Consider the following 24,373-nt stretch of genomic DNA (forward strand, 5'->3'; position numbering starts at 1 on the left):
AGTATTTAAAAAAGCTTTATTGTTATTTTTTACAAAAGTTTCTATCATCAAAACTAAACCAGTTATGCTCAAAATAGTCAAAATACAGTTAATCTCATCTTTTGGTAAAAAATTGTGAAAATCTCCTCCTATTTAGCACCCGAAATGAAATTAATCATCATCGCTTTACAAATTACTTAACTTTTTTATATGACCTGTAAGTTTCACCGGTTCAAATTGCTTATTTTTGAAAGGGTCCTAGTTGAAAGGGCTCGAGTCACGAGTCACGAGTCACTAATCACAAGTAAGTGAAAATTTTAAACAACCATATCTTAATCAAATTTTGTCTTACAGAAAAACAAAATAAAGCCAAAATATTTTTAAAAGCAAAACCTACATTTCTTTACTCTTTGAGATTTTTCGTATCACTAATACTTTTTAAGTTATTTTGAAAAAAAGCATTTTTCTAAAATGAAAAAACTTTTTTACTATGAAACCAAATTTTTTCAAAAATAAGAACTTCGAACCGGTCAAACTTACAGATGATATTATAAACAATAAATATTTAAAGTAAATGGTAAAGCGCTAGCGATAAATTTTATTTGGGGTGCGAAATAGGGGGAGATTTTCACGAGTTTTTTTCTACCAAAAAAGGGACTAACTTTATTTTGAGCGTAATTCGTATAGTTTTGGTGCTAGAAACTTTTATAAAAATAAAAATAAAGCTTTTTTGAAATATTTAAAAAAGTTTTAATGAGTTTTTCCCGAAAAGTGCTTCATTTTTTGGTTATTTCAGGTTAAAATATTCGATTTGGAATTTGACGAATGAGAATAATTTTTAATAAGCTTCAACTGTGCTTTTACTGTGTCGATAGACTTCATGAACAAGTACACCATTTTTTTGTATCTTATAAGCTACATTTTTGCTAAATATTTTGTCGATATCTAATATTTAATTCAATAAAATACTTATTTTTGAAATTGGAAAAAATTGGAGACCTTATTTTTGAGTTATTTGTGAAAGACCCGTCTGAAATCGTGTTTTTTTTTGAAAAATAAACATTTTCACTCGCAAATGACTTGAAAAGTATTAACACAGATAAAGAAACTCTATAGAACTTATTTGCTTATAATTAGTCAATTTATACATTTCCGGACTTATTTTAAACGTATATTTTTCACCCCAAGTGGGGGTGTCCCCCCGAAGTAACAGCAACCAACGGCATAAGTCCAACTTTGAAGTGGAGTGTAACTAGAACCTAAATCCAAGTTGTCAAGCAAATACGTCCGTCGTGACGCTGATAATTTCACTGTCATTTACTGAGCTATTGGTGTATTCATGTATTGTTTATGACGACTTACGTTTTTCATCTTTATTAGTATAAAATAAAATAGGACAAAAATTACTAAATGATTACATTAGTAGGTACCAGGGCCGCTTTATCCATTAGGCAACATAGGCAGTTGCTTAGGGCGGCAACTTATGAGAGGGCGGCAAAAGCAAAATACACAAAAATGGTACCTACATGTTGAAGGGTACTAGAGAATTGTCTAGGGTGGCAATTGACCTAAATGCGGTGCTGGTAGTTACATAGTATTATTCTATGGGATGAACAACTTTATTCGTGCACTACTATCAGCGAATATATCTACAATTTTATTAATTTTAAAAGTTCGAGAGACCGGAAAGGATTAAGATTCTAGATATGAGATGATTCACTTGCCGAATGAACCGATTTAGAAATTTACGTTTTTAAATTTAAACACACAACCTAAAATAATATAACAATAACAGATTTTTACAAAATATCAGACGACAAGATGGGGCCCCTGATCAATTGGGGCCCCCCGCAAACTTCATGCTGCGGGGGCCTTTGTTACGCCCCTGTAGATGGAACAGTGGCGACCCGTGACTTTTTCTAAAGTGTTACCAAACCAGATGTAAAAAAATCTTATTAAAAAAAATTATTTTGAACCTCCCAAATATAAGTTTTTGTTTTCAATCCTGTGGGATAAAATTAAACAAATCACTATTCCCAAATTATATGTATGTAATTATGTATATGTAGGCGAATGGATTTAGTGTCCGCAGTCATATAAACCCAAACAAACAACAATATGTATATGTAACAGGTATAACAATAAATAATAAACAAACTAAACATACACTGTGCGTCAGCCAAATGGAATAAATTCAATAGTTCAAATACTAATTGTTTTTTTGAAAAATGACTAAATCTGTCGATTAGTATTTCAAATGGAAATTTTTTTCATACAATAATAATGTATACAGGGTGTCCCAATTTAGATATATGGCGTCATCATTGATTTTCTTAAGTGGCAATACTGTAATTTTGATAGCTATTTGGATAGTGTGTGTAAAGTTATACATAACTGCAAAATATCAAATTTTTATTCCTTACCATTTACAAGATAATAAAAAATAACAAAGTCGTGTCTGTAATTTGGAATAAATTCAATAGTTTAAATACTAATTGTTTTTTTTTTGAAAAATGACTAAATTTGTGGATTAGTATTTCAAATGGAAATTTTTTTCATACAATAATAATGTATATAGGGTGTCCCAATTTAGAGATATGGCGTCATCATTGATTTTCTTAAATGACAATACTGTCATTTTGATAGCTATTTTGATAGGGTGTGTAAAGTTATACATAACTACAAAATATGAAATTTTTATTCCTTACCATTTACAAGATAATAAAAAATAACATTAAATCTCTAAATTGGGACACCCTGTATACATTATTATTGTATGTAACAAATTTCGATTTCAAATACTAATCGACAGGTCTAAGCATTTTTCAAAAAAAAACAATTATTATTTGAACTATTAAGTTTATTCCACATTACAGGCATAACTTTATTTTTTATTATCTTGGAAATGTTAAAAAATAAAAATTTGATATTTTGAAGTTATGTATAGCTTTACACGCTCTATCTAAATAGCCATTAAAATAACAGTGTTGCCATTTAAGAAATTAACGATGACGTCATATTTCTAAATTGGGACACCCTATATACATTATTATTGTATGTAAAAAATTAAGATTTAAAATACTAATCGACAGATCTGAGCATTTTTCAAAAAAACAATTAGTATTTGAACTATTGAATTTATTCCATTTGGCTGACACACGCTGTATTATTCTACCATAAAATTAACATAAAAAAATGAACAAGTAGGAAAAAGAATAGATTTTGAAAACTATTGTTCATATTTTAATTCTTCCATTTTCAATAATATCATTTTTTTTCTTCAAAATTATATATAAAAAAATATACAAGGAGAATAACTTTTCAGGTAGGTGATCAATTACGCAATACGTAGCAACCTTGTAGCAACACTCTTCCATGTTTAAATGCACGCACACTGTAATCTGTAATAGGTACTAAACTAATGTTACCAATCCTCAAAATGGTGACAATACTGATATACACAGCGTGCCCGCGCGCCGTCTCTCGTCGCTCGAACAGAGCCGTCGCTCCTTCAAAATTTTCAGAAACGAGCTAGTCCCGAGCGATAGCGAGGTTTCTCCTGCGTTACCACTGCCAGTATTGGTAACAGCATATAATAAAGTGCAATGGATTCACATATATCTCGCCAATATTTTCGTACGTCTAGTTGGCTATTTACTGAATTAGGTACTATTAACAAATATTTCTGTTGGTAAAAAATATAAATGGAATTATTTCATAACAGTCATAAAATATTTATTGCAAGATGTTTAACTGTTACCAATGGTAACAGTGGTTACACGGACGCTTCGCCAGTGAGATGGAATAGCCCTATGCTATTTAATCTAATCAAGGAAGAGAAATGCAGAATGGGGAAAACGAAATTAAAATTCTCTATTACGTTGACGATGCAATATTCATTCATAGCTCAAAATGAAGATATCTTTTAAGTACTAGTTCATAGATTTAATACAAGGACAAAAGAATTTAACATGACGATTTTAACTCAGAAAACTAGAACCATAGGATTCACTAAAGGACCAGTAAGATGTACACAATTAATGAAAATAAAGTACCTGGGGACTACACTGACCAGATATTGGAGACATTGAAAAAAAAAAGTATCTAAGAAATAAAGTACCTATAAATAACACTATAAAGTATAGCATAAAATAATATGACACATTAACTGTGAGATAAAATCAAGAACCTATAATACCAATAATGACCCGACACAGCCAAAACACAGGGAGTGCTGGAAACAGCAGAAATGATAATACTCAGAAGAATTACAGGAAACACACTAAGAGCCCGAATGAGGAGTGATGACATTAAACCAAAATGTACCTAATGTGTAGTTTTAGTGTAGGAAACAGAGGTTGAACCTTGTAAAATGAACACAAGTCCATTTTTATTTTTTTTTCTGGTATATCAAGGGGTGCTTATTATGAGAATAACTTTTTCTTAAAAAACTTCGCCCCGGAACCCCCCTTTTCACCCCTTTAAAGGGGGTAATTTGTGGTTTTTGCGGAACGTAGCCCTTCCTGTACCTTTTACAAAAAATTTCTTTTATAGAAATATGAAGAGGACTATATTTTTTACGATTTATTTCCAACAGCATATGTCTATCACCCACCGTTTAGTGGGGGTGAGGCCCCAAAGTGGACAAGTCAAAAAAAAATGTTTAAAAAAAAATTTATTTTCCCTAACTGTAATGGAAATTAAGAAGAAATCCTGCGGCAATTATTCACAAATAAGTGACTGATTTTTTGGTATAGGTTTCACTTAAGGGTAATTGCCATTTTTTTAATTACAGGGTGTTACATTTTAAAAAACCCCTTTTTATACCATCTGAACAGTTTATGATAGAGTAAAAAGACTTTCAGCGATTACCCATGTACTGGTGCTATTTACAAATTTGTATAATGCACCCCCATTTTTTCTCCGGAACCACCCCAAAAAAAGAAGAATTAATAAAGAAAGCGATTTTCTTGGAATCCTTCACACACAATGCCCTTTATTAATATACTTCATATATCATTTTGTGCACGTTATTATTACCCATGCACGGACACCAAAAACGATTTCCTAGTGCAACCCCTGTAGCAAAAAAAATAAATAAAATGGGGGGTTTGCTTTTTGATCCATATGGGCATATGCTTCATCAATAGTGTTTTTCAAAAATATATATGGTTATTGCAACATCCCTGCGGAAACCACCCCTATCCTTGAAAATATACTGCAGAAACTACCCCTATCCCTTTGCGAGCAGGTTTTTACGATTTTCTCATTACCTATGCATTCTTTTTAAACAAAACTTATACGAGGTTAAAGACCACTATTTACTCTAAAAATTACGTCCTATTCATTTCTTTCGTATAAGTAACCGTTACCGCACAGTGGCGCCGTAAACCTCAGATATGCTTTGGCGGGCTCCAGTTTTTTGGTTTTTTTTTCTTCACTTGTTCGTTTTAGTGATAAAGTACTTATGTAAAATAAACGTAATCTAACCTACAAATTATGACCTATGCACATTTTACATTCTTTGCGCTCCAAAGCCACAGTGGTGGCCCAAAATCAATTTTTGCATATCTTCGCCACCTACACGCATTTAATTGCATTAATGCTACCTTAATAGCACAATATTCACCCTTAAGTGGTCGCTAAGCAGTGGCGGATCCAGGGAGGGGTGATGGGGGCGATCACCCCCCCTCTTAAACCAAGTAATATTATATTTAAAGATTATAAAAACATTCATTTATTTTTATAAAAATTTAGCCAATTGGCACCCCCTCTTAACGATGCTGGATCCGCCACTGTCGCTAATGCATAAAAAGTACGCCATTCTTATAAAAATAATAATATAATCTAAGTATTTCTATGAAAATAAATGAATATGTTTATAATCTTTAAGTATAATATCACTTGGTTTGAGAGGGGGGGGGGTGATCGCCCCCATCACCCCTTCCTGGATCCGCCACTGCTTAGCGACCACTTAAGGGGGAATATTGTGCTATTAAGGTAGCATTAATGCAATAAAATGCGTGTAGGTGGCGAAAATATGGAAAAATTGATTTTGGGCCACCACTGTGGCTTTGGTGAGCAAAGAATGTACAATGTGCATAGGTCATAATTTCTAGGTTACACTGTGTTGTTTTATTTTACATAAGTACTTTATTAACCCTTAAACGCCCAAGGGTGGGTAAAAAATGTCCACCTAATGCGTATTCCCTTGTAACATATTTATTACGTGTTTAATTTTTTTTTTAAATTATTTATTGTTAAAAAGACAGCCCATTATCGAATGTTAATTTGGTTCTACCAATATTTTTGAAAAAAAAAGCAGCATCTTGAGTTAAATATGGATGGGCATAAAAAGTACACCCTTGGCAAAACTTGTTACTAAAGGTTTCTATATAATTTCTCGTTGGTAGGAAGATAATCCATATAATTATCGATGTATAATTATATAATCTACATAATTATCCGCCAATGAGGAGGCTGAAAGAAAGAATATGGAGAAAATCGACAAATCTGAATTACTGGCTTTTACTGGTATGTTAATTTTGATGTACATTGTAAGTTTGTTGAAAGGTCTGTAAATTGCTTATGTTAATATTATAGAAGATGCTGTGTTTATTAAGCATAAGATTTTTAAGTTTAATCCATTTTCAACAACTCTCAATAAATATATTATCTATTTTCGAGGTGGACATTTTTTACCCACCCTTGGGCGTACACGGAACCTAAAAAAGGTTGGGCGTTTAAGGGTTAATAAAACGAACAGGTGACGAAAAAAAAAACAAAAACTGGAGCCCGCCAAAGCATATCTGAGTTTTACGGCGCCACTGTGCCGTAACGGTTGCTTATACGAAAAAAATGAATAGAACGTAATTTTTAGAGTAAATAGTGGTCTTTAACCTTGTATAAGTTTTGTTTAAAAAGAATGCATAGGTAATGAGAAAATCGTAAAAACATGCTCGCCAAGGGATAGGGGTAGTTCCTGCAGTATATTTTCAAGGTTTCCGAAGGGATGTTGCAATAACCATTTATATTTTTGAAAAACACTATTGAAGAAACATATGCCCATATAGATCAAAAAGTAAACAAAAAAAAATTTTTCAGCTCCCCATTTTATTTATTTTTTTTGCTACAGGGGTTGCACTAGGAAATCGTTTTGGGTGTCCATGCATGGGAAATAATAACGTGCACAAAATGATATATGAACTATATTAATAAAGGGCATTGTGTGTGAAGTGTGAAGGATTCCAAGAAAATCACTTTCTTTATTAATTCTTCTTTTTTTTGGGGTGGTTCCGGGGAAAAAATGGGGTGCATTATACAAATTTGTAAATAGCACTAGTACATGGGTAATCTCTAAAAGTCTTTTTACTCTATCATAAAAGGTTCAGATGGTATAAAAGGTTTTTTTTTAAATGTAACACCCTGTAATTAAAAAAAGGCAATTACCCTTAAGTGAAACCTATACTAAAAAATCAGTCACTTATTTGTGAATAATTGCCGTAGGATTTCTTCTTAAATTACATTACAGTTAGGGAAAATTAATTTTTTTTAAAACATCTTTTTTAAAAAGTTGTCAACTTTGGGGCCGCACCCGCACTAAACGGTGGGTGGTAGACATATGCTATTGGAAATAAATCGTAGAAAATATAGTCTTCTTCATATTTCTATAAAATAAATTTTTTGTAAAAGGTACAGGAAGGGCTACGTTCCGCAAAAACCACAAATTACCCCCTTTAAAGGGGTAAAAAGGGGGGTTCCGGGGCGAAATTTTTTAAGAAAAATTTAGTCTCATAATAAGCACCTATAATAAGTATTAATATATCAGAAAAAAAATAAAACCGGACTTGTGTCCATTTTGCAAGGTTCAACTTCTGTTTCCTACACTATTTAAAATAGCCCCTGCTACTCAAATTTCAACCTCACCTTCAAGTTGGTGAACTATGTTATCACAAACGAGGCTCTGATGACCAAGTATCAGCAGAATAACCGTAAAAACGGGAATTAAGAAAATGTAACTCCATTAAGAGTGAGTGGGCCGACCCGTTTTTTCAGCGATGTTGGTTGAACTGAATTGGTAAAATTGCTTAAACTCGTTTGGAACGGTCGAAATTACATTTCTCCATAATGACCAAAACATTTTGAATACAAAATTGACGATATTAACAGAGACACGAGACACAGAAGATACCCGAGGTGGGTAGGAATTTTATTCCAAAATCCTACTACACCGAAGCAATGGTTTGCAATGGATTCGAGAGGGGGGGGGGCAAGTCAATATTGAAGGAAAAGAAGAACAACCAGCAACTCCTTATATGAACATAACTATGATACAAGAAGAGAAGGGTATGTGGACTTATTTACAAGTAATATACTCTACTATAAAGGCAAAGAAAGCTATATATCGGGTGGAGTAGGATTCTTAATCAATAAGAAGAGGAAATCACAAATATAATTAATAGCATCTAGGGTGGGTTACATACAGGATCTTACAACTAAGTTCACAAACCAAAATAAAGATTGAGAAGGTATGCTTTAACTGATAAGCAACTGCTGATGATGAACTAAATATTTTTTACGAAGACCTTATAAAATATACTACAACTAGGGCTTACAATACCGGGATTCCGGGATCCCGAATACCGGAATCCCGGACGATTTTTGTCCGGTATTCGATACCGGTATTTATAATAAAAATACCGGTATTTCGGTATTAGCTTAATTTATAAAAAGTGAATTGATGCACAATAAACTTCTAAAATATTTTTTGCTATTACAAGAAATTATTTTTGAAGATAAACAACCAATATCATTGTAAAAAATATTTATTAAACACGTTTATTACACATACAAGTCGTTAATTTAAGGCGAAGGGTTATATCAGTTTCTACAACCAAATTATTGAATCTCGTCTATGCAAATATGTACATAAAATGAGTTATATAAAAATTCTTAAATTTTTAAAAAGTCGTAAGATTTATCAATCAGAATTGTTTTTACATTTTTAGATCTATTTTTCATTTTTTTGTGTATTGTGGTGTATGGATTAGGCTCACTTATTTTCTGAATTATTTATAATAATTGAAAATATTACTTACTTACTTACTTATTCCTCTTCACTCCATGCGGAGCATAGGGCGTCAACTGTCTGCCTCCATTCTGTCCTATCCTTTGCACAGATCTTTATTTCTGCCCAGGTTTTCCCAATAGCATTAATTTCTTTTTCAACACTTATTTTCCACGTTTCTACGGTTAGTTCTTTTCCATAGGTTCCTGGTTAGTTCTTGTCCACAGCTCTTGATTTGATATACGGTTTGGCCAGTCAATGTTAAGAATCTTCCTTAGGCATTTATTTATGATTACCTGCATCTGTCCGATACATTTTCTTGACACTTTCCAAGTTTCTGCTCCACATAGTAACACAGTCTTCACGTTGCTGTTGAATAGCCTTTTCTTAGTTTTAATTGTCATCTGACGTGAAGACCACATTTTCCTTGGCATATTGAATGTGTTTTGAGCTATTCCTATTCTCCGTTTTACGTCCTCCTCCGTCCCTCCTTTGTTTTAAAGTTAAATTAATTTACAAATATCAAATTTCATAAGTAAAAGTGCTATCCTATTTTATGTAAAATTTATCCTAGAATCAAATATATAGTTTTTCTATTTCCACATTTTTTGTATCTATGTATTTCTACTCTCTATCTAATACCTATTATAAACAACATCTACTCATTTGAAAACAAAATTTAATAGGTGACAAGTCGATAGGATAGTATAAATATATCGTGTATATTTTTTATTCATAATACCGGTTTTAATACCGGGATCCCGGTATTTGAAATTTTAAATACCAAATACCGGTATTGTGATTTTGGCTCGGTATTGTAAGCTCTAACTACAACAAAGAACCCAAAATAATAATAATGCGATATTTTAACAGCAAAATTGTAAGAAAGATTGAAGACTGAAAACAAAATTTGACATTTCGGATTAGACACAAGAAAAAAGACGAGAAAATCTTCTCCTAAAAAATCTTAATCTTGAAAATCTTAAACAATTAAAATTGTGTTAAAAACAAAGTAAAAATTAATTTACTTACCTCTTCCTTTAATTTGTGTGTTGTCGATATCACTATTAGCATAAGCAGTATGGAATGACTACAATATATAATTAAATTCACACTATTATAGTCTACTATAATAGCCACAGATATGTTAATAACAATTACAGCTATCACAGCAACCATTTCGCCGACCAGAAAATAACCATAAATGTATTCGAGAGAATGAACACATTCAGAAAGCATATTATGCAAATAACGATATCTTTCCATAATTTCATAATCGACACAAATTTTTTCTTGAAGTCCATACTCTTCTGAGAAAAGTTTAATCTTAAGAGATTGATTCAGTTGAGAGAAGTTGTAAGCTATCCTACTACATTGGTAAATATAAAGAGAATTTGGGAAAATGTACCATATAGATAGTAAGCCTAAAGAAGCTGCTGCAAGTTTTCCAGTTTGCAAATATGCTAATGTGTCTCTGTCTGATCGTAGAACATCTTGAGCGATTTTGGTGGTGTAGATAGCAAAACTAATTAAGAAAAAACAGGACATAAGCATAGGAAAAATTGTCCACACAAAAATACTTTTTATTTTGCATTCGTCTTTGGCTATAACAAAGTCTTGTTTTTGATGATCGTAAGAATGCAACAATTTTATTAAAGTTGGTGATTTTTTTGATGTTTTAAGAAATGTAAGAACAGCAAATAACGCTCTTATTGACGTTATATAAACAACCAGTTGGAAACACTTTTGTGTCGCCGAATTGACCATGAAAAGCACTGCACCATATCTGATAAAAACAAAATTCAAGCTTACAAATAGGAAACTGGAATACAAATTTGATAAACTGAAGAACCGATACTTTAACATCGTTGGGTCGGATTTGAAGATGTGTTCCAAGGGAAAGATCCCAACTAGGCATAGTAGGATTGCCCATGGTCGAAAATACCAGTAAAAATAGGCCATAACTCTAATATTTTACCACGAATCACTCTTAGAACATTTTCACCGATTTCCTCTATTAGAGAGACTATTTTACTAAATGGTATATGAAAAGCTAATTATCTAAAGCACCAAGTATTATTTGCACAATAATTGGGTGGCATATGGTCGTGAGCTTGTGATATTAAATGGATTATTATAGATACTATGAAACAATAATAAAAATTCTTGTGAATTTGAGTATTTAAGATAAAAGGTTTAAAAAGCTCTCACGGCCATGCATAAAATGGAATAGCAAAGTGCCGGACCAGCTTATTCATTGATGATAAGATACACAGTTATAGCAGGTTCGTACTTATTTGCACTCTTTTAAAATGCATAAAAATGTCAAAGAAATCAGCGGAATATAATAAAAGCATTTATTTGTACTAGTTGATAATCATAACAAAATTATATTGAAGAACACGATATAAAAAATAGTGGCAAACACAGGCTGTTCAATAACGATAGAAATAATAAAATTTTACTCTTATGACATAGAAATAAAGTAAAAAAAATACCCTGTTATGGACTTTAAACCAGTCATGTATCCCACAAGTGTTTTGAGTTTTATGGACCTTAGTAACTAAAACCTTTTTTTTTTGTTTTGATTCTGGCCTTGGTTTAGAACCTTTAGTTCTTATTATTAATTAATCCAGATTTAGCCATACGGCTTACACTCCCTCTAAGGGGAAAATTGACTCATCCCAGATACCTACGGTATCAAAAGGATTGAGCTCTGGTGGGACTCTTTCCGTGTTATCGAGCCCTAGGTGACTTGGTATGCAGGTGTATCTCCCAGAAATTTTCGTACACATCTGGCCGTTGCGAGTAGTACAGCTTTCTGCATGGTCTTGTAAATATGTTCATTTAGACCCAGCCTTTTTATGCTTTCGAGGAGGTTCTTCGGAATGACTCCAGTAGTAGACATAATAATAGGTATCGTCTGGGTACTTTGCATTCTCCATTGTCTTCGTATTTGAATTTCCAGATCTCTGTACTTGGCGATCTTTTCAGTAAATTTACTACGTAGGTTATTGTTGTTAGGTATCGCCACATCAATTAGTGTTGTTTGTCTTGTTAATTTATTAACTAGTACGAGATCTGGTCTATTATGTGCCACTGTTTGGTCTGTGAGCACAGTGCGGTCCCAGTATAGCTTGTAGTTGCCATCCTCAAGCATACTCTCGGGGGCGTATTGATAATACGGGAGATGGTCCGTTTGGAGAAGTCCCAGCTTGATAGCTATCTCTTGATGAAGTATTTTTCCAACTGCGTCATGCCGTTCCTTGTATTCAGTTGCAGCAAATGCCTGGCAGCCCCCTGTAAGATGTTGGATGGTTTCTTGGGCTTGACATCCATATCGGCATCTGTCGTTTTGAACCTGAGGGTCTTTGATGATATATTTCAGGTAATTTCTGGTTGGTATAACCTGATCCTGAATGGCCAGTAATGAACCCTCCGTTTCAGGGAACATCTTTCCTGCTGTCAACCAATAGTTCGACGCTGTATTGTCGACATAGTCTTGGCTGACCTCATTGGGATGTCGCCCGTGCAGAGGTTTACCCATCCAGGCGCGCATTTTTTCGTCTTTAGTGAGGTGGTTTATGCGCATTTCTGGTTCCCTCAGTTTGATCGGTGTTGTGTCATCTACTGCGCAAATAGCGCGATGTAGAGTAGATGTCTCAGCTTGCATCTGAAAATAAGATCTTAAATTAGCAATTTGTTTATCTAATTGCTCACCTATATCCATAAGTCCTCTTCCTCCTAGATTCCGTGGTAATGTCGTTCTTTCTACTGCACTTTTAGGATGGTGTTTTTGTGCCTTTGTGAGGTGTGTTCGTACTTTTCGCTGAAGATTTTCTATATCTGTTTTTGTCCACTTAACAATACCAAATGAATAGCTAAGCGCGGAACAAGCGTAGGTGTTTAGTGCCTTAAACAAATTTTTACTGTTAAGCTGTGAACGAAGCAGCTGTTTTATCCTTCGTATAAACTCAGTAGTTATCTCAGTTTTCATTTGCTTATGGTCAATTTTCCGCGCCTGCTTTACTCCAAGATATTTGTATATATCATTTTCACCCATGGCCTCGATGTTCTGGCCATTTTGCATATCGAATCCACCGGGCTGTATCTTTCCTCTGACTATATTTAAAACGCGGCACTTGTCTAGTCCAAAGTGCATATTAATATCATTAGAGAATGTTTCTACTGTTTTTAGCATTTCTTCTAGATTATCTCGAGTAGAAGTCAGTAATTTCAAATCATCCATATACAACAGATGATTAAGCTTCGCTACTACAGTATTGTTGTTCTTAATGCTAAAACCTGAGTCAGTGGAATTTAATAGCTGTGATAGAGGGTTCATAGCCAAACAGAACCACAATGGACTCAGCGAGTCTCCTTGAAACAGGCCCCGGTTGATTGCGATATTTTCCGTTTCGATATTGTTTTCACCAGGTATTTGGAGGTGAATTTTAGTCTTCCAACTTGTCATTATATGCCTTAAAAAAGTCACTATGTTATCATCGACTTTGTATATTCTCAATATATCTATAAGCCATTCATGCGGCACTGAATCAAAGGCCTTTTTATAGTCAATAAAGGCAGTAAAGAGGTTCCTTTTTTTGGTGAATGCCTGGTTAGAAATGACTGAGTCGATGATCAGTTGTTCTTTGCAACCCATAGAACCCTTAGCGCATCATTTCTGTTGAGGCTCTATGATATTGTTTAGAGCACAGTGTTGGTAGATACGCCGGGTTATACAGGATGTGACCAGTTTATACAAAGTTGGAAGACAAGTAATTGGGCGGTACTTGGCTGGATCTTGGGTGTTCTTTTGGTCCTTCGGTATTAAATAAGTGGTTCCCTGAGTTAGAAATGATGGTATTTCCTGCGGGTTAGAAATAACATGATTAATTAATGTTGACAAGCACTCATGAATACTCCAAAACTTCTTAAGCCAGAAGTTCTGAACTCCGTCTGGTCCAGGAGATTTCCAGTTATGAAGCTCTTTGATGATATTTGAGACCTCATCGGTAGTGAATGGTTCGTAGTTAGCTGTGACATAGTGGCGACAGTTCTGCGTCGTATCTTCTATCCAGCCAGCATTGTTGTTAAGAGCAGCTGGTGTGGAAAGTTGATTTCCCCAAAACTCATGAATCTCTTCTTGGCTTGGGTAAGACTTGTCGACACTTTCTACGGTGGAATTGAGTTTTCGGTAGAACGCCTTCTCAGAGTTCTCAAAAAGTGCATTGTCACATTTTCGGTTGTTACTAACTTTATACCTTCTTAATCGACCTGAATAGACGGAGAGTTTTTGTTTTAATGTATCCAGACACTGTTGGGCTGTGTTATTTTCCGGATCGTATCTCGAGTGTCTTGCAGTGCTCCGCATTATTTCTTCAGCTCTCTTAATGACTTTTCTACTTGTTACACCTCTTATATATTCTGTTACTTGACCAATATCCCTACGCAGTAATTCAATTTTTCCGAGAAGTCTTTTTTCCCAAGGCGCAGTCCTGTTACAAGTCCTTCCGTTATTAGTACCCCGTATTGTTCTGATCTTAACGCCCATTACATTAGCAATTGCTGTTGCTGCACAGTAGATTAGCATATGCAGATATTCCAATGAGTGGGTTTCTACGACATAGTTGGGTAGGACTTCAGTGTTTACAATTTGTAACAGCGCACCTAGTTTCTTACAAGAGTTTATTCGTGGTAGCGGTGGTCTGCTAAGTGGATTTGTTCCATTAAACTCTTGTACAGCACGAGCCATTTCGTTTGCTAGACTATCGCGCAACTCGTTGTTTTCCTGCTCTGTATTGTCAGGTTGAGTTTCTGCTATAGGAATCTCAGGAATCTGCTCATCAAGACCTGCATCAGGGACTTGATCTATAACTAGCTCTTGGTTATTAATCTCCCGTTCGACTTCGCTTTTGATCGTATTGCGTCTAGTCTCTGGGATAAGGTTGTTTCTTATGATTACCCGGTATTGATCTGATACTCTTTGCTCCGATACTTGAATATCTGGGTACTCCCTGCAAAATTCGGTATTCAGCTGTTGTCTGTAGCCGATCGTTTCTTGACCGAGGTTTGTCACCTTATAATAGGAGCGCAAAATGCTTTCGTTAATGGACACAGTCCATTTCATGCGCTGCCTCGGTCGTCCCGCTTGAGTGAGCGCCGGCTGATGTTCCAGCGCAGCACCTTCAGCGAGTGGAGCTCTTGCTGTTGTTTGGCTCGCTTGTGGTTGTTGTTGTTGTTGTTGGGCTGTAGCTGTTTGTGTGACAGGGGCCCGCCTCCTCAACACCCTGCCACCGACGTCCCGCATGCTGTCACGTCCAGCGCCGGCTCCAGACGTGCCCTGGCGATCCCCAGGCAGCGATCCTAAACATAAACCATAATTCTCCATATTAATGGGTGTGCATTTTATACCTACTGCCAGGTGTCAGTTTTTGTTCCACGGCAAGTATCCCTGCTACTTAATTAATTATTATTAATCTTATTATTAACGTAATTACATATAAAATTATTATTCGTTCATACAAAATTGTCCAGTATACACTTAAAAATAAAGAATAATAAAAAAGAAAGCTTACAAATAACAATGTCTACTTACTATGTTAATAAATACAACTATGCTAATTATTATTTTTTTTTCACTACGATAGGAACTAAACCCGATTCAACCTCTCGGAGATTTAGAACCTCTTAGTGATTTTTTTTAAATCTTTTTTTTTAATAATTTTTTTTAATAATTTTTTTTTAATAATTTTAATTTAAAAAAAAAAATTTTTTATATATTTTTTATTTTTTTTTAAATATTTTTTTTAAATCTTTTTTTTTGTATTTGTTTTAATCTTTATTTTATATAATTTTTATTTCGAACATACATAATTACAAAGTAATATAATTAATAACAGGAAATACATATCTCATTCATACATAATACAAAGGGAATACCTATCCATTCAAACGAATAGTTTTACATTCACACCTTTAATTTAATTTTTTGCAGAAATATCATAATTAGTTTAAAAATTTTTATGTTAATTTCACTTAGTAGTACATTTAAGTTTATGGGAGTATTTCTTGTAGCAATTCTTGTAGCAGCCATATACTTGTATTGAGATGTAAGGGACAGTTAAAAAATATGTGATTTAGATCAGCTATGCTAGTTCCACAGTCACATCTGCCTGTTGGGAGAACGCCGATTTTATGTAGATGCTTCGGAAAACATCCATGATCTACTTTTAATCTTAGGATGGTCGACACTGTATTTCTACTTAGTTCAACATCTTTGTAAAATTGGTTCACAGCTACTGTTCTTCTTGTAGTGCCTATCCGTTTCGGATGTTGGCGACCATCATGGCAATCTGCACTTTGCACACTGCTGCTCTGAAAAGATTTGTAGTGATTGTGTTGAACCACGTTCGTAGATTTCTCAGCCAGGAAATCCTTCGCCTTCCTGGTCCTCGCTTTCCCTCTACTTTTCCCTGCAAGACCAGTTGCAGCAGTCCATATCTCTCACTGTTCCTCATGATGTGACCGAGGTATTCGATTTTGGCTGTTTTTATTTTGATTAACAGCTCTTTTTCTTTTTTCATTCTCAGCAAAACACCCTCATTAGTAATGTGGTCGGTATAAGATATCTTCAGGATTCGACGATAAAGCCACATCTCAAAAGCCTCAATTTTCTTGCAGGTGGCGTTTGTGAGAGTCCACGACTCAACTCCGTACAACAGTATAGGAAATATATAACATCGTAGTAATCTGACTTTTATGGGTATCGACAAATCATGACATTTGAACAACTTTGCCATTTTTTGAAATGCAGATCTTGCTTTCTCTATCCTACATTTGATTTCTATAGAATGGTCCCAATTTTCATTGACGTTCGTACCAAGGTAGGTGTATGTTTTTACTCTTTCTATTTGTTGACCATTCACACTGATTCGTCCAAATTGCTGTTCATTCTTAGAGATCATCATACATTTGGTTTTCTTAGTGTTTAGTGAAAGTCCGTATCTCTGACTGACTTCTGCGATTCTGCTCATTAACTCCTGTAGGGCTTCAGAACTGTCAGCGAAAACCACAATGTCGTCTGCGTATCTTATGTTATTGATACATTCTCCGTTAATTCTAATTCCGGCTTCAACATCATCCAATGCTTCTTGAAAGATTTCCTCAGAGTAGATGTTAAACAGCAGTGGGGATAGTATACATCCCTGACGGACCCCACGTTTGATTTTGATATCGTCGGATTCTCCTGCCTCTGTCCGGATAGATGATGTTTGATTCCAGTATAGATTGCTGATAATCCTCAAATCACAGGTGTTTATTCCAATATTGGTTAATATCTCCATCAGCTTGTCGTGCTTTACTGTATCGAACGCTTTATGGTAATCAATGAAACATGCATAAATATCGCAATTCACGTCTCTACATCGTTTAAATAGCACTTGTATACTAAATAGAGCCTCTCTTGTACCCACTCCATTTCGAAAACCAAACTGTGTTCGGCTGATTTTTTCTTCGCACAGTCTATATACCTTTGATGTATAATTTTTAGAAATAGCTTTAAAATATGGCTCATTAAGCTGATGGTTCGGAAATCACTGCAGGATACGGACTTTGTTTTCTTTGGTAAAGCAACAAACGTCGACTTCAACCATGCTTTTGGTATTACTCCGCTTAAATATATGTCGTTAAATATTTTGGTTAGGCATTGAGTACCGTCGGTGTCAAATAGTTTTATGAGTTCAGCATATGCATTGTCAGGTCCAGGAGCTTTGCCATCTTTTAGTTGTGATATTGCTCTTTCCACTTCACCTGATGTGATTGGTAAGTGATCATCACATATGTAGGATGGAGGTTGTTCGGATCTAGTATCATCAAAAAGTTCCTGTATGTATTTTGTCCATATGCAGATTTCTTGATTTCTGTCTGTGATGATATTCCCCTGTTGGTCTCGCAATTTGCTAGCTGTGTTGGATTTCTGAAGACCAGCAGCTTGTTTCACCTTTTTATGCATGTTAAACGTATCATGTTTTTGCTCTAACGACTCTATCTCTTCACACTGTGATTTTAACCAATTTTCTTTGGCCTTTCTTATTTCAGTTCTTATTTGTCTCTGAATCGTGTTGTACATTATTTTGTTGTTTTTTGATTTTCTTCTTTCTTCCATAAGTTGTAGTATATTGTCGTTCATCCAACTTTTTCTCATCTCTTTCTTTTCTATTAGATGTTCTTCTCTGATGTTGTTAAAGGTATCACATATATTTTGGAGTGATTCTTCGGCATTATATGTTTGCTCCATATTAATTAGCTTCTCTGAAAGAATCTGTGCGACTGTCTCTTTTGTTTTCTTATCTTTTAGTATTCTCATATCGCACTTTTTGTTGCTGTTCTTTTTTGCAACCTTCTTGAATCTAAACCTAAATTTACCAACAACAGGAACATGATCTGATGATACGTCAGCACCGGGGTAACCCTTAACCGATAGGCATCCATTACGGAATCTCTTGTTCACCATTATGTAGTCAATTTGATTCCGTATTACGTTTCCTGGTTGATCTTGCGGGGAGACCCAGGTGTACAAGCGTCTTGGTGGTAGTTTGAACAATGTGTTTAGTATTGTAAATTCTTCTTCTTCTACAAACAGTTTTAATCTGTCTCCCCTTTCATTTCTCTGTCCTAGACCAAAATCACCTATGAATTCACCGCTTCTCCCTTTACCAATTTTCGCATTGAAGTCACCCATAATGATTGTTATATCTTCTTTTTTAAGTCGTTTAATTGACTTTATCAACAACTCATAGAATTGCTCTAGATCTTCTTCTAGTTTATCGCTCGTGGGGGCATACACTTGTAATATATTTAATTTGACGGGGCTAGTATTCAGTTGGATTATTATTAATATTTCAGAAATAGGTATAACATTTGTAACATATTGACGTAATTGGGGAGACACGATTATTCCAACCCCATATATATGTTGACCATCGTCATTTCCTGAGTAGTATACCATATGGTTGTCAACAATACAAGCACCACTATTTGGCCACCTCATTTCGCTTATGCCCATTATACCGATTCCGAGTCTGGTCATTTCTTGAATGGTATTATGAATTTTTCCAGCCTGATACATTGCCTTCACATTCCAGGTACATATTTTAATAATCAACTCTGCTGTTCTTAGAGACACTTTTCCAGTTCTGTCACAGGGGTTTCGCTGGGTTACGACCTGGGAGGCCCTGTGGTCTAAAGGTGGATCACCTCCCCTGCCGAATCTTGGCTTCCGTATTCCATGATTAGTAACTATTTCCACTTTAGTTGGATTTGCCATGATAGCTTTTCTAGAGATGTCATCAGGGACCTTTAATGCAGTGGTTTCTCGTTGCCTTCTGCATTCTGATGCCGTTGACCACTTTCTTGGTTCTTCCGCCTTTGAGACCAGTTTCCCAGTCTCAGGACAACAGAGTGCCCTTCCATTTACCAGCTCGTCCGCCCGAAGCCGTTGGCCAGTAAATGGTGGATTGCTTATCCCGGCAAACACTCGGACGTCAGAGCCTCGTTAGTTGTCTAGCAGGATGTACCAGATGACCATGATCTAGATCACCATACGAGCAGGTGAGGTTGACATTTGAACAGGAGAGGCTATATCTTACGCATCACTATCCCTTAACATCCCACACCTACTGTTGGTAAAACTAAAACCTCTATCTTTTATGTAGTGGTTTCGGTAGATTTTATGAATGATTAACAATAATAGGCCAAAATGTACCTCTTTGAATCACCTTTGTCTACCAATACAAAGTAACGGATTTTAAACCAAATTGTGGTAACTGTCTGAAGAAAAATCATGAAGAAAGAGCTGTTGCGAGAAATAAATGGCGAAAAAAAACGATCTTAGAAAGAACTTTAAAAAGATCTTGAACAGGATATCTGGAAGACGCCTACCGAATAGTTGTCACGAATAAAAATAAAAGTGAACGACAGTTTATGTTTCCTTTCGATTCAGAGGATATAAATAATCCCTAGACAGCCGTTTCTGTCTCTAGACGTCTTCAGTAGGGCTACGTGAACACCTCAGAACCAAGACGAAAATAAAATGCGTATATAAGTGGAATTATAAAAATAATAAAAAAATCCACTTTTAAGACGCTGTAGCGACATCTTTTAGAGAAAAGAAGAAAGGTCCCAGATAGAAAATTCAATATTAAAATAAAATTAAAATAATAATTAATGATTTAAATCTGAAACCTTTCTTGGAACCACTTTCTGGTAACATCCTTTATCTCTGACTTTTACAATTTATAAGCCAAGAGAGGACGAATAAAGAAAGCGAAAATTATTCTACAATATGCAATCACATTTCGTCTTACTCGTCTAGAAAAAGGTCTGAAAGACAGTACCAAGTACTCAAAATCTGAGTAAAGATAAAGATAAAAGATGAAAGTGAACGGCAGTTTATGTTTCCTTTCGATTCAGAGGATATTCATCATCAGTTGTCAAGAAATTTAAACGTAGGTTTCACCACACTCTTGTAAATCTTTTCTTTCAGCCCTTCTCTATTTTTTCGATTATAGTATACCCCTCTCATTCGCTTCTAGTTAAATCAACCAGCCTGTGTTCTGTGGTAAATGTCTCGATCTAATGCATTTTCCATTATGTAGGAGATAAGGTATTTAAATTCTCCTACTGGTCCTAGTTTTCCTCCAAGCAATTCTATGTCCCCAATTATTCCTTTTCTTACCAACCACATACACTTCGTTTTCTACCTGCTAACCTTAAGTCCACTGTCTTCAATAGCCCGTCTTTAACCCTACAACTACCCTACAGGTAGGGTCTTCAACCCTACAAATCGATACAAGTAAACTAAGAAACCCACTCATAAAACAACGCCTGACAGATGAAATTAATAACCGTTTAATGAATGTTAAAGAACAAATCCAGCAAAATACTGAAACAGAGACAAAATGGTTATTAATAAAGAGAGAAATAGATAAATGTCAAAAAGAAATTCTTACACCAACCAGATACAAAAAGAAACAATGGATGACGGAGGAAATCTTAGATTTAATGGAAGAAAGACGTCAGCATAAAAACAAAGATAATCAGATGTACAAAAATGTGGATAAACAAATAAAATCCAAAATTAAACAGGCTAAAGAACAGTGGTTAAAAGAACAATGCGCAGAAATAGAAGAACGCCAGAAAAGACATGATAATTTTAACACACATAAAAAAATTAAGGAATTAACGCAGATCAACAGAAAAAGAAAACCGGGAATACTAAAAGATACAGATGGGAAACTTGTGTTGAGTACTAACGAAAAATTAAAGAGATGGACAGAATACATAAATGAATTGTTCAAAGACAATAGAACAGAGCAGATGGAAGTCGAAGTAGAAGATGATACGGTTTTGAAGATATTAAAAGAAGAAATTAAATCGGCATTAAAAAACAGCAAAAATGGTAAAGCAGTAGGTCCAGACCAAATCCCAGTAGAAAGCTTAAAATGTATAAATGATGAAACCTTAGACATTATCGTAGACTTGTTTAACACAGTGTACAAAACAGGAAACATACCAAAACAATGGTTACTCTCAACCTTTTGTGCTATCCCTAAAAATACAAACGCTAAAGATTGCAGTGAATACAGAACAATATCATTAATAAGTCACATTCTCAAATTATTCTTGAAAATAATACATGGTCGTATAAACAAAAAACTAGAAGAAGGAATAGATGATAGTCAGTTTGGGTTCAGAAACGGACTAGGAACCAGAGAGGCGTTATTTGCTTTTAATGTGTTAGCTCAAAGATGCATGGACATGAATGTGGATGTGCATGTTTGTTACGTTGATTTTGAGAAGGCTTTTGACAAAGTAAGACATGAAAAATTAGTCCAAATTCTAAAGACAAAAAACATAGACAAAAGGGACTTACGAATAATAACAAACCTTTACTGGAATCAAAGAGCACAAATTGTAATAGATAACGAACCCAGTCCAGAAATTGAAATCAGGAGAGGAGTTCGACAGGGATGTATTATGTCTCCATTACTCTTTAATGCATATAGTGAAGCCATTTTTGAAGAAGCATTGCTATCTCAAAGTGAAGGAATAATAATTAACGGAAGATCTATTAACAACATAAGATATGCAGATGACACCGTGATTATAGCAAGCTCTGCTGAACAACTCCAACTACTACTGAACAAAACAAACAATTTCTGTAAAGAATATGGACTAAAAATGAATATAAAAAAGACCAAATACATGATAATAACTAAGAAAAAAACATACAAACAAGCATACATTTGGGAAATGTACCGATAGAAAGGGTTGATAAATACAAATACCTAGGAACCTGGATTTCAGAGAAAAATGATCAAACAACAGAAATAAGGACCAGGATAGAAATAGCAAGAAATGCGTTTGTAAAAATGAAAACAGTTCTCTGCAACAAAGACCTTAGCTTAGAACTGAGAGCAAGAGCTTTGAGATGCTACGTGTTCTCGATACTACAATATGGACTTGAAAGCTGGACATTAAAGCAAGAACACATAAATAAGCTACAGTCATTTGAAATGTGGTGTTACAGAAGAATGCTTAGAATAGCATGGACACAGAGGAAAACGAACACGGAAGTACTGCGAGAAATGGGTAAAGAATGCGAAATAATAAACACAATAAAAATAAGAAAGTTACAATATCTGGGACACGTAATGAGGGGACCGCGATATGAAATGCTAAGACTGATAATACAGGGAAAGATAAGAGGCGGAAGGAGTATAGGAAGAAGGAGAGTGTCATGGTTAAAGAATTTAAGGGACTGGTTTAGATGCAGTTCTATAGAACTCTTTAGAGCAGCGGTGGATAGAGTAAAGATAGTGATGATGATATCCAACCTCCGATTAGGAGACGGCACTTGAAGAAGAAGAAGAACCCTACAACTCCTCTAAAATTTCTTTGCTCTCTTCTACTAACACAATATCATCAGCAAAGAACATTGACCAGTGTAAAAGAGGTAAATATTTTGAACTAAGCATGTCACATAATTTAACAATAATAAATGATTAATAATTATAAAAATCAAAAATGAATAACCATTTTCAATTTCGTTGCAACACGAAACTGCAGCCGCATCATTATTCTAGTTCAATCAGAGAGTGCAGCAAGCACCTCTACCGGTTTCGAAACTTATTAGTCTCTCATCAGGAGGCACATATCCTGCTCTCTTTGACCCAACTAGGACAAACCCCGGCGTGCAGTCACCGATTGTAACGAACGAAATGGCAATTATAAAAATATTGAATATTATATACTTTTATGTACTTACAGAAGTTTTTAGTTTTTCTGAAGTCATCAACACTAGTAAACCGATGCAAACGGTATATCCACAAAGAATAAGTATTTCTTCATTTTCTTCACCACCAATTAAATACACTGCCAGAGTCACCACAACCAAAACGATCACAGCCGCAAATTCAATAACTAAAAACATTCCGAAAGTTTTTCCCAGATACAGAACACATTCAGATAATAAATTATGGAGATATCGACAGTGTGAAAAGGTTTCAAAGTCGAGATTGTGTTTATAGTGGTCCACAAATTCGTTATTTTTGGATAAGAGATTCTCAAACACTTGGTTGAGATGAGAAAAGTTTGAAATTATTATCCACGAAAAATAGACGTATAGGGATATTGGAAAAATGTGCCACATAGATAAGAAACCAAAGAATATTTCACAAGCCAAACCCATAAACGAATCCTTTTGGGTCGGTACCAAGATTTCGCTGACGATGTATCCAGAAAGAGAAGAAAATAGAAAAAACAAACAGAACGAAGAAAATATCGGCACAATTGTTAAAAACAAACATTTTAAACGTTTGTGCGACTTTTTTTTGCACAAAAGAACTGACTTTTGTTGGTCATAGGCTTGAAGAAGATTGACTAGAGTAGGAAATTGGTATGATGCTTTTGAAAAGCACAATAAACTAAGAATTGAACGTGAAGCGTTGAGCAAAATAATCAGTTCTAGTCCTCTGTTGTCAGCAGTAGGAAAATAAGGAACGTTTTCGGAAAAGTACAGTATCATGAAAACAGTAGTACAAAAAATCGAGAGTGAATATAAATGAGATAAACTGAAAAATTTGAAACGCAAGTGTCTCGGATTGGTTTTAAACACGTTGTCCAATGGAAAAAGTCCCAAAAGTTTGAGAAGTATCAACCACGGTCTAAAATAGGAGTAAAAATGTACCGCCTTGCTCATTTTGCAATAACAACGAAATATTGCGAACTAAAATACCCTACCATCAATGTAAATATCTATAACCT

General features: G+C 34.8%; 1 protein-coding gene across 3 annotated transcripts in view; it reads right to left on the reverse strand.

Annotated features, from left to right (window-relative positions):
* The window catches only part of LOC126880034 (uncharacterized), a 156,726-nt gene that overhangs the window by 59,709 nt on the left and 72,644 nt on the right, over positions 1-24,373 (reverse strand). The window contains exon 1 of one of the 3 annotated variants that reach the window (XM_050643615.1): positions 23,376-23,594. The exons of 1 other annotated variant lie outside the window; for it this stretch is intronic. In XM_050643615.1, coding sequence (XP_050499572.1) covers positions 23,376-23,540 — 165 coding nt within the window. In that variant the 5' untranslated portion in view covers positions 23,541-23,594. Of the gene's footprint in view, positions 1-10,078; positions 11,091-23,375; positions 23,595-24,373 lie in introns of those variants that run through there. One more of the 3 variants, XM_050643616.1, reaches the window with a different exon arrangement.

The sequence above is a fragment of the Diabrotica virgifera genome, chromosome 2, assembly GCF_917563875.1.
Source record: "Diabrotica virgifera virgifera chromosome 2, PGI_DIABVI_V3a".
NCBI classification, from domain to species: Eukaryota; Metazoa; Arthropoda; class Insecta; order Coleoptera; family Chrysomelidae; genus Diabrotica; species Diabrotica virgifera.